The 12187-nt window shown below is 41.7% G+C and overlaps 1 protein-coding gene across 3 annotated transcripts in view; it reads right to left on the bottom strand.

Annotated features, from left to right (window-relative positions):
- Window positions 1-11508, bottom strand: part of CA8 (carbonic anhydrase 8) — an 85873-nt gene extending 74365 nt beyond the window's left edge. For all 3 annotated transcript variants that reach the window (XM_016162556.2, XM_016162555.2, XM_016162557.2), the window contains exons 1-2: window positions 11198-11508; window positions 9881-10072 (exon numbers count right to left, since the gene is read on the bottom strand). In XM_016162556.2, coding sequence (XP_016018042.1) covers window positions 9881-10072; window positions 11198-11300 — 295 coding nt within the window. In that variant the 5' untranslated portion in view covers window positions 11301-11508. The remainder of the gene's footprint in view (window positions 1-9880; window positions 10073-11197) is intronic.
- Between the last annotated feature and the right edge of the window lie 679 nt (window positions 11509-12187).

Here is a 12187-nt window from a genome sequence, read left to right as displayed (position 1 = left end):
TCTTATTTAGTCTCCGAGGGATCCGAGGGATCAGTATTGTCATCCCCATTGACAAGGACAAAGATACAGCTGAAAGGGGTTGAGTGTGACCTGCCCTGGTCTCCCAGCTAGCAAGCTCCATGAGCCTGAAATTCCAATACTCTGACCCATGCCCCAGCGTGAGACAGGGATGGGGAAAAACAAATTTCAGTGTTTGTGAGTATGAACTGAAAAAAATGAGTTCTCAGATACAGACAACAAACTGGTGACTGCCAGATGGGAGGCGGGCTGGGGAAGGGATGAAGAAGTACATACAAATTGGCAGTTACAAAATAGTTATGGGGATGTGAAGTACAGCTTAGGGGATACAGTCAATAATATTGTAATTACTATGTATAGTGTCAGGTGGGTACTAATCTAATCAGGGGATCACTATGTAAATTACGTAAATGTCTAACCACTATGCTATACACTTGAAACTAATATGAAATATTGAATGTCAACTCTAATTAAAAAATAATTTAAAAAAAAATGAGTTCCTTAAGCCTTAAATCTCTAAACCACAGTCCCTTCTTTGAGTCCTACACCTCATCTTATTTCCCAGGATCCCAGGGGAAAAAAAATGTAAACCTATGGATCACAAAGGGTTACAGAAATCCGGAACTACAGTGCAGGCTCGCGGAATATCTTCTTCAATAACCACCCATGCTGCATATGGAAAAAGGTAGGAAATGTTCCTTCAGCCAGAATGCCACAGTTTTGGAATACCCTCAAAATGTGCCCCTTTTCCTTGGCTGTCCAAATTTGGTCTTAAGGAAAACTGGGGAGAAGGCTGGGAGTCTACTTATGGGGTCCCCCGCCTCTCAAACCAAAGAGGGAAAAGCCTCTCGGAAGTCTCGTGCACCGCCAGCCTCATCACCAGAACTAGGAAACATCCCTCTTCCCCCGCACTAGCAAGCACACCTGACATGCGAGACCTCAGGAGGGGTTCTGCAACCCTCTACTTTTACAAGAAGGTGAAAAACTGTCTTGAAGGTGGCTTAGCCCCACATTGCTAAGGAAAAAGAAAAAGAAGTATTGTGAAATGAAGTTCATGTGAAATGGGAGGATTAAAAAAACCTTTCCCTGAAACCTCCTCATCATATACACTCAGCACATGAACAAATGCACGCCAGCATGAGAGCGCACGTGCGCGCGCGTGCGTGTACACACACACACACGCACACACGCACACGCACACACAGTGTTTCTGAAACTGCTACAGAGCAGTCTACTGGTACTTTCTTATAAAAATAAATAATACAACTGATGACAACAGTGATTTCAGGGGACCAAAAGTAGATCCACATTTCAAAAATATACCCTCCACCTGTTCAATGCCCAATATTTCTTTAACCGTAATGAAGCCTTCAGTTTAAAACTTGAGGATAGAGCTTATATTTCAAATGCCCTAGAAATTCCAACTCCACAGATCTATGTCTTGATGGAAAGAAGTTCAAGGCCCACAGGGATCCATTTAACCATCCTTTCAACAAGTATTTTTTGATCATCTACATTGTACCAGGCACAGTATTAAGTGCTTAGGACATACTGATTTTGACAAAACAGACAAAATTTCATGGTCTTGTGGATCTTACACTATATTAGGTTGAAAATGAACAAAGAAGGGAAGCATTTTGCCAAAGCCTAGTCCCAGGGTGATGTGACAAAGAAGCAGTTTTTAGCCAGGAATCAGGCACTGGGTACATTTCTCTTTTGCTGCCGATGAATAATCTAAAGTTAAACCACACTAAAATCACACGGCTGTACAAAGCCGTAAAAAAATGACAAAATACTGAATTCAGAATTTTATGAGGTGCCAGGTAAAAGCATTACCTGTTCATCCCCCAAGAATAATTGTGTTTATGGACTAAAAACAAATAGTACTTCTATTTTACCCATTTTCACAACATCCTCTTAAGGTATTATTCTGCCTTTTTATAGCTTGTTTTTAAAATAAGGAAACCAAAATGTATACACTTTTCCTACATTTATGATTATCAAATTTTGCTGAGTGATAGTTTGTCGCTACATGGCAGGTTTATTAGTTGTGATGTCATTAAGCTCAATAAAATTACAATGAAACGACAATGAAAGTCGTATTGATGACATGCTGCATTTCCTTAGAATAACAAACTTGTGGAAAGAATATAAAATAAACTGATGTCACTGCTACTAGATCCATTTTCTTTAATGCTCTTTAACAGTCATGGCAATTATGCCTATGAGATGTAAAAAGAGACCCTTCTGCAAAATATGAGAACCCCATAGAGACATGATATATATACATTTACCTAAATCTGTCTAAACTTCTATAATCCTTTGCCAAAAACAAATTTGCCAGATAGTTCGAAGACTGTTGTTAATCAAGGCTTAGGCTTATCGCCCTTCATTTGGTTTGAGTTCAATACACACATTTTAAGGTGAACTCCATGCCCGGCCCTGTGCTGACCACTGACTAATACAAAGAAGGAGATAGACTCGCTGCTGGCAAGGTATTCTCAGGGCTTAAGAACTGAATTTAATAGTTTAAATAAATTGCACCAGAAGAATGCAAGGGTCAAGCCAAACCAAGGGGCATCGGAAAGTCCGGGAACCTTCCGGAGAAGGTCATAGCTAAGCAGAGCCTTGAAGAGTAAGCTACAAGAAGTGAGAAAGTACATTCCAGCAGAGAGAAGAGGCTGAGTGAGGCGCAGCGATATGAAACAGCTTGAGCGTGTTCCAAGAAAATAAGGTCGGAGGTTACCAATGGCCAATGGCGGGCCTCAAGATGTGAGCATCAGGAGGGGACCTGCAGCCCATGCTTAGGGGCTGGAGTTCAGCGCAGAGGGAATCAACAGCTTTAAAGCAGGAGACTTACATTTTTGCATTTTAAGATATTACCCACATGTCTGCATGGACGGTGGACCAGCTAAGGGCAAGTAAGCCGGCTAGGAAGCCGCCATCAAAGCCCAGACAATGACGGTGAGGCATGAGGCAGCCTGCTGGGGCCACATCTCTAACAGGAAGGGAGATCAAAGCTGATGGTCCCTGGTGTGTCCCCTGAAGGATCCAAAGGCCTAAACTGTTCATTCTCAGTAGATTTAAATATATCCTCAGTTTAACTTTTAAGGAATCCCAAATTCATTCACAAAACATTTCCAAAATAGTATTAAATAGTTATTTTTTAATATCTGAAGTCTTAAAAGCAAAAATTAATGTTTTTATTGCCTTTTGCTTTTAACCTACAGCTTTCATAGTAAATAAAAAATATCATCAACAATACGGAGAGAAGGCCAATTAAGCTGGGTCTACACAAGCAAAATGAAGCAGATTAATGCACCTGTCCAGATAATTCAAATCCCCCAAAGTTAACTAGCACTAAAAATAATCATTAAAAAGTTTGACCTTGATATTTTATATAAACAATGCATAATTTCTTCTTAAGTGAAAATAAAATATGTTTGGCTTCATCTTTAAATCAGCAAAATTGCTAGGAAGCACTATAAAATGTCATTTCTTTGACGTATGATTAATAATAATAAGCTAGTCTAAAATTGAGAACTATAAAAGACCCAGAAGTAAAATGTTCTAATTAAGGTTTCTATAATAAGTTACAGCGAAGGGCACAAATGACCTGTCTTGATTACCAGTTTCTCCCACACCGATGGCCCATTAAAAATGTCATTACCCTTGACACACTGCCTGTCGTCAGAAGGAATGACGTTCAATATATTGCACAAGCTTGGGCAGTCACACACACTTTTTCCCAACTGAAGTATCAAACCACCCAGGCAAGAAATCTATAATTACATTTTTACATTTAAGCTACTTTTTATATCACTGTAAGTATGTTCCATTTCAATTTGTCTGTATATACTAAATTGTTAAGAGTATTTAGGTACAGTGATTCATTTGTCCCATGAAGAAATTAATGTTGTATGTGGCAGCCTTAATGAAACTCTCTATACTCAAGGAGACAGCAGGACCAACAGTCAAGTCAGGTCACACCTAGAATGCGAATCTGGCTCAACTCTGCGTTAGGAGGCACTCTGCCACCTTGAAGTATGTCCAGGGCAGAGGGGAAAAATGGTGACAGGATCCAACACGCGGTCCAGGCATAGAGGCTCCGCCCCAGCCCATCCCTCCTCTCCTCTGGTCCACGTAACCAATCACTGAAATTCCGTAGGTGGCATCTCAGAAACCTCTCTCGCGTCCATCCCTTCCTTTCCATCGGCACTGCCAACACGATAGCTGCGGTCTTGGTTAATCGAGTCTCACGCAATAACCTTCAAACCGACCCCAATTTCTCCCAGATCTCATCTTACTCAGTGCTGCCAGGTTAGTTTTCCTAAAGTAACATGCTAATTATGACTTTATCCTACAGAAATAAAAGATGATCCTCTAGACCCAGTTCTAGGCCCCTCATGAATTTGCTCCAACATACCCTCCCCATTATATTTTCTATCGACCTCATTTACCATGAATGAAACTTTTCTTCCCAATGTACTTTAGGCTGTCCCCTCCCTGTACGCTCTCTGGCCTCCCCATAACCAGGTCTTGTTTGCATACCGTCTCTCTTCCCACACGTCCCAATCTCCCGGATCTGAATGCTATTCGCCCTTCAAGGATCACTGTAAATGCTACTTCCTCCACAAATCCTTTCTTAATAATTTCAAGCAAAAATACTCTCCCCCTGTAAACCTGCCTTTCACAACCCACCCCTGTAACCGCCTTGAGGACAGGCATGTGTGACTTATATCTACCTTATCCAAGGCATGGAATACCTTGCAGAAGGTTAAACGGACATTGCCAACTGCACCTTGTAGACCAGAGGAACCCAGGGAGTGTGTGTGTGTGGTTCACAGGTCCACATCTCCAGCTTTTCCTGACATGCTAAACATCTGACAAACTAGGCTCGCTCCCTGCGGTTTGCTGGTTTCCCCTGGTCCCCATCAGTCTCTATTGCCTCCCAACACTACAGACAGAGCAGGGGGTCAATAGCTATTTACAAGTTTTGCTCTCCTGCTGTTCTCATTTGTAGAACTTTCCTGGCTCTCAGAGACAAGTGAGTTTGTAATTCCTGTAGTTAACGATCAATAAATAAGTACTAATGAATGAAGGACTCTTAGATGAGGAACAGGTGAAGGAACTTATATATCCAAAAGGGAAAACGATTTCATGATATGATGATGGTAGTCAATATTTTAAAGGATGTCGTATGACAGTACAAATTATGTTCGTTCTGGTAGGTCCAGAATCCCAAAATAGAAACAATGAGGCAGATCACAAAACCTTTCCATCTTTGAAATTGCTCAAAAGCGACATGGATTTCCTCAGTGAGGAATGAATTTCTTTTCCTGAGCCGTTCAAGCTGTGGATGCCAGGCCACCTGCCGGAAGTTCTGAGATGGGAGGCTAGAATGGCTGCCCTCCAGGGCCCATTCACTCAGAGAATCTACGATTTCAACCCCTTTCCTGAACTCATTTGCTGTCTTATCGTAAAACAGAACACTGAACAAAGCAGCAGACGGTCTGTTGCGTGCACTGCCTATGGGGTGGGTGCATGCTGTACAAGAGAATAGGGTTGAGAAGGAAACCTTGAGAACCTCACTATTTAAGGATAATGGAGAATGAAGAGCCGACAAAGAAAAGGGAGTCAAAACTAAGAACATCAGGAGGTCATGTGTCACAGAGACCAACAGGAGAGACTTTCCAAAACTTCCATTGCAACTGTAGCATTTAAATATTTTAAGAATTTTAAAGTGTCCATTTGATTGTGGAATGAGAAGATCGTCAATGACCTTGGTTTGGAAATTTCCAGGAGGGGCATAGGTGTAGAGGGCTCATGCTCAGGACATGCCTCAAATTTAAATTAAGGTAATTTATCCAGATGGGATTATATATAGGAACTATTATGATAACATTAGGATTATGTTATGATAACATTAGGATTATGTTATGATAACATTAGGATTATATATAGGAACTATTATGATAACATTAGGATTATGTTAAAAACTTTAATACATATAAGCATTTAAATTATGCTACAATTTTTATAATTCTTTTTGGTAATTCTTTATTATTGTTTACTATAAACAAAGCCAAAAAAAAACAAAAAAAACAAAAAAGAATAAAACATATTAGCCCAGGCCACTGACAGCCTCCATGAGGCCTGGTGTTTCAGTGGAGTGGTGTGCATGAAGTGAGTTTCATTTCATTTAAAAAAAAAAAAAAATTGTGCTTATTCTATGAATTTTTCTATTGAAAAGACAGCATCCAAGAAAACTTCAATGTATCTTACTAAGTGAAAGAAGTCAATTTCAAAAAGCTACATAATATGTGATTCCACTATATGACATTCTGGAAAAGGTAAAACTATGGAGACAATAAAAAGATCAGTGATTGCCAGCGGCTGGGGGGAGAGAGAGGCAAACAGGCAGAGCACAGAGGACTTTTAGGGCAGCGAAACTGCTCTGTATGATAACAATGGATGCATGCCCAAACCCATATTACGTACAACAAATACCAAGAGTGAACCCTGAGGTAAACTACGGACTGTACCTGAAGATGAGGTGTTAGTACAGGTTCATCGACTATAACAAGTGTCCCCCTCTGGTAACACGCTCTTGCCTGTGGTCAATAACCAGCTCCTTACAGCCAGTTGTGAGCCACTGTTCACCCTTCCCCAGAGAAACTGATAAAACCTGCAGGCTCCCCAAACAACATGGCCGGTTTCTTACCCACACATATTACTGTGACATCAACCAGACCACAGTTCCTGCTCATGTGCACAGAACTTCTAATCTACCTTTTGGACCCATTCCAAAATACAAAGAGCCAAAGATGACTAGATATTTGAGGAAAATCTCCAATAATAAAAGAGAGAAGCCAAAACAAAAGGAACACAGAGTAAACAGAGACATGCAGCAGAAAAAGAGAGAAAAAAAAAAGCAGTACAGAAAAGAATAAAGACAGATCTGTTTTCATAAATAAATAATGGATGCTGTATTTTAAAAATTAAAAAAAAATTCATAGAACACAATTTTTTAGAAATTAAAAATACAAGAGCAGAAGTTAAAAGTTCAGTAGAAAGTCTGAAAGACATAAGTTGAAGAAATCTACAGAAAGTAAAGGAAAAAGAAAAGAAAAGTTACAGAAAGAAAAAAGGAAGCAAAAACAGAAAACTTATCATTGAAATAATATAAGAAAATTTCTGAGAAATTTCTGAGATATACTGGTTGGAAAGAATCACATAGTACCCAGCACAGAGAGTGAAAAAAGAACCACTCCAAGGCATCTGGTTGTAAAATTTCAAAGCAAGAGCAATAAAATGGAAATTATAAAAGCTTCCAGAAAGGGAGAAAGATCACATAAAAGGGCTGAAAAGCAGGATGGCACTAGATTTTTCGACTGCAACACCGGGGGCCAGAAGGTAATGTAGCAATGACATCAGTTATCTGCGGGAGAATACTTCCAGACTGACTGCTCTCCCCAGACAAACCCCAGGCAAGTGTGAGATGTATTAAAGACACTTGGAGACACACAAACATTTACCCTCACATGCCCTTTTTCTCGGGAAGTTACTGGTAGACGAATAAACCTAGAACGAAATAAACCTAGAAAAAAAATTATAATTTAAGTATATAGGGACAATAGGGGAGCAAAACCATGATGGGGGAGGGCAATAAGAGAACTGGCCTCATCTTCCAGTGAGTTCTTAGATACCAAAGCATCATATGGTCTAAACATATTAAGAAGCATGGAAGCGACAGCGGGAGAAACGTCTGAGAGTTAAGGTGGTTGTCACCAGAGCACAGAGTTCTATGTGGGAGGGGCGGGGTAAAACCCAAAGGCGAATTAAAATACAGTACTAGTCAACGATGTAAATTGCGTTTGTATTCTATTTTGATAAAGGTAAAACTTGGATTAAATAAATGAATCACAGGGTGTTCGGGTCTTGCAAGTTATTCCTTCGAGAAGTTTAAATATCCTAGGAAAAAATAAACAAACTGATGCATGGTATTTTTCGTTACTTTTTTTAAGTTTGGAGAAACAATAAAGAAGAAATCATTTATAGTGGCAGAAAGGAGATTGGGCAAGTTCTCCCCAAGGAGACAAAATAAGGAGTCTGGAGCTTGTGTACCTAAATTAGGCCTCATCAGACAGACAGACAGACAGACAGACAGACACAGGCAGACAGGCAGGCAGGCAGCTCTTCCTTCATGATCAGGGGTGGTGGACATAGGAGAATCAATGGACCCAAAAAGCTGCACGAGGAAGAAACATACCTGTGGTGAGAGAACCGAGACAATGCTTGACGGTCTCTTTTGGGGATGAAGTAGGAAGCCAGAGAAAATCGTGAATGTTTGAGAAGGTACCAGAAGAAAATGTTAACTTTAATCTGATCAAGTAAATTTGATCTTAGAGCAGGAATGGACACATGCTGTCTTAATTGACGGTGTTTGTACTCAGTTATTCCTCTACTCTCCCATAAAACTTTCTAACGGTTCCCATATCATAGTTACTGTAATACTTCAAAGGATTGTGTTTTCGCTAAACTATGAATCCTCGAGAACCTTCTTATCTATTTGTATACAACCAACACTGACTCCCCGTGGTGCCTGACGTGAAATGCATTTTTGTCGTATAGATATACAAATATTTTCTTTCCAGAAGTACAAAAGCACGTCAACACACCAACACACATGTATTACCTTAAAATGTTTTTTATATGCCAGAAGTTAGCACCCAATAATTTTGCTATATATTTTTTAAATAACATATAATGTCGCATTACTGGTAACTCCCCCCAAAAAAATTCTAATGTAAGGTCAAACTTAGATCTGAAGCTGTCTCTCTAAGCACATACAAACCCAAGAATCTGTTTGGGTGATGCCCATAGGTTGACTAAATGCAGACCAGCACGGAAGACTACGTGAACCGATGACTATCTCAAGGATTCTAAGGTAAAGCTCAGGAACACTTACAGTGAATCAAAAATCCATACTTGGTAATATCTGTTCAGCCTAATAATAAACCTAAAGATTTCATGGCTTGAAATATCAAACTTATTGATTCAAATAATTTGAGCAGTTGGTCTCTGTTTATTAAGGACTCCTTAGTATTTCAATATACTTAATTTTATATTCTAAGAGGGAAATATAGTTATTATTCCCTATGCAAAGCATGATATTAGCACTAATTTTTTAAATTCTGCTTTCCTCTCCCCTACTTTTAAGCCAAAAACCAATTTCCTTGTTAATTACCCAATATCTTTTCCAGAAAACATTTCAGATCTATCTCAAACAGGTTTGAGGGGAAGAAGTGGAGTTGAATGAATGAATGAATGAATGCAAATGCTTTGCTCATCATTTAAATCTTTTGCTGAGTTTAGAAAACATTTTGGATTGCTATTAGTTGAAATTCTTCTTGTATTAATAGAGAAAGTGAATTTGAAAAGTCTATCTTGATTGCTAGCTTATGTCAATAAATCCTAATATTCAGTTTTACAATGCAGTAAAGCAGAATTATAATTATCTAAATGATTTAAGCTAATCAACAATTGAAGAAAAACTGAAGATTGGTACACCTGTGTATACTTTTCCTCAAATTCCAAAACGTATAAGTTGACCAACTAAGATTGTTCCAGTAATATCATAATGTAGAACCAAACTGACATCTTCATAATTTCATCCTTTTATCCTTTCGAAAATGTGTCAGAAAATAATTCCTAAGAATGAATTTTAGAACGTACAAAGGTAACCTGACAACGGAGCTATGTTATTGCCACCTTTAAGGTCACACAAGCCAAATGAGAGTTCAATCGCTCCAAGACGACTTCTAGCCTATGAGAGCATGCAAAGCACCTTCTAAAATACCTGATTTTGACTTCAGGATAACCTGAATGCTGTGTCCGTCGTTAGTGACTTCACAGTCCCGGCAGACCACATAATTTGGTGAGAGGCGGACATCCAGCAGGGAGGGGTCATATCTAGCTTCTCTGGAGTTCAGGTTAATGGGAGACTGATACTCCCCATTGGCATCAGGAAACACCAAGCCCCACTCAACACCTGAGGACAAAATGAAGCAAATTTAGAACAGGTTAAAAGAACAAAGTACGGTAAAGTTTAACGTGTAAAAACTAGTTTATATGCTATTTATGACTCGACTTTATTAAGGGGGTTATGACTACTGTCTCTCTACAGATGAAACATGGTAAATGTGTGTGAATTTTTGCATTCATATTTTGAATGATCTAATATTACCGAACACCACAAACAAAACCCTGGACTAACAAAATATTCTGTTTGTATTTGTCCACATAGATGTAATAATTTATGACTAAAAAATTTAGGTCATCTTTAAGCGATTAGAAAACATAATAATATCACAAAAATTTCTTCTGCTCATCAGAGTTCCATTATCCGTAGTCCTTAGGAAATACCTGTAACTCTCAACATACTAGGTGAGCGCCGGAAACCAGAAATCTGATGCTAGTCAATAAACACCACTTATCAGAAATGCAAGTACAGTTTTCTGAAGTATGCACATGTATACAAATGTATATATATATATTCATACATATATACTCTTTTCATATTTTTATAATTAAAATTATAAAGTCTACATTTTTTTTTCATAGATGTAGCCAACATCAGCACCAGTGGTCAGCTCTATTAGGAGACCTACATCTTCAGGAACGAATTGAAGAATCCAAACTTTTTTTAAAAAAGTCAACCGCCTCCTCACCAAGCCCACTGATTCAGGCTGAAATCTAGGACATGTTTGGGAAGAGTTGAGCCTTGTTAGTCTCCTTCAGGAAAAGAGTAGAGACAGAAATGATTTCTCCCACCGGGGTTCTCATAGTGATCAAGAAACTAATAGTTTCACCAACACCGTATTCTCAAGGCGTTGCGTGAAACGTAACGCTGCTCCTCTGAGCTCGTGAGAAGACAGAAATGTCACAGCTCGCCGGCTCGCCCTGCGGGCCGAGGCAGGTGCCAACCGCCGCCCGGCAGGAAGGCCAGCCAGGCGGCCCCACGCGGACGCGGGTCCCGCCCGCTCTCCCTGCGGCGCGCCGTCCCGAACCTGCCCCGGGAGTGGGGAGGCGACAGAGCCCCACGTGGAACGCGGGGCGCGAGGGCGGCGAGGTGCGGAGCCCCGGGCCCGCGGCCACCTGCGTGCGCGCGCGTTACCTTCCTCGTAGCCCCACTCCACACCCTCCTCCTCCTCCTCCTCCTCGTCCTCCTCCTTCTCCGGGAAGGCGACGGAATCTTCGATGAAGCTCAGGTCAGCCATGGGAAGGCCGGGGTCCTCTCTGCCTGCGCGCGGGCAGGGTGAGCGGGCCGGAGCGAGCGCGTGTGCGAGTGCGGGCGAGTGAGTGAGCGTGTGTGCAAGTGGGAGCGCGGGTGAACGAGTGTGAGCGCGCGTGCGAGTCCGAGCGGGCGCGGGGCTCTCGGGCGCCCGGCGCGGGGAGCGGCCCCGAGTCCCGAGTCCCGAGTCCCGAGTCCCGAGTCCCGGCGCAGCGCGGGAGAAGCTGCGGCACCGGGGGCGACGGCGGGCGTATTATAAACCCGGCCGGGGCGTGTCCGGCACGTGAGGATCCGCCCCCTCGGTTCGGTGGCCCGCGGACCGGGGGGTGACGGGGGGGAGGACACCAGCCAAAAGCCCTCGGACGACCGCGTGGAAACAACGGGAACAGCGGACACCCCGGCCCCTCGGGCGGGTCAGCTGCCCACCCTCGCGCGCGCCGCTCCGGACCCCGCGCGTCACCCGGGCTCCGTCCTCCGGACTCTGGCGTGCAGGGCCCGGGCAGGCCTTTCCACTCTATGTTCATCCTTACTCCAGGAAACAGCAAAAGAAAGAAAAGGAGTCAGGGAGGAGAGAGAGAGACTGCCTAGGGTAGGGGGAAAGAGAGGGCTGGGAGTCCCCGTAACACACTGAAGGGGTTTCCCAGCTGCGAATCTTCCTTGCGGAGTATTCACTTTGAATTCGCCCTTGGAACACAATGGAAACGATTGTGGAAAAATTTCCAAGAAACTTGTAGTTCCTAAAAACATTTAAGAAAAAAAAATTTGTTTTAATCTAGCGAAGTAAATATAATTTAGGGAAAATTTTCCATGAAAAAAATAGAGTCATGAAAGGCAATAAAGAAAGCGTGTTTTGGTTTTAGTTTCAGACTTGGG

This window comes from Rousettus aegyptiacus, unplaced genomic scaffold, assembly GCF_014176215.1.
Source record: "Rousettus aegyptiacus isolate mRouAeg1 unplaced genomic scaffold, mRouAeg1.p scaffold_m13_p_15, whole genome shotgun sequence".
In the NCBI taxonomy this organism is placed as follows: domain Eukaryota; kingdom Metazoa; phylum Chordata; class Mammalia; order Chiroptera; family Pteropodidae; genus Rousettus; species Rousettus aegyptiacus.
Note: the sequence above shows the minus strand (reverse complement) of the source record. Positions and strands in the feature narration are given on the sequence as shown.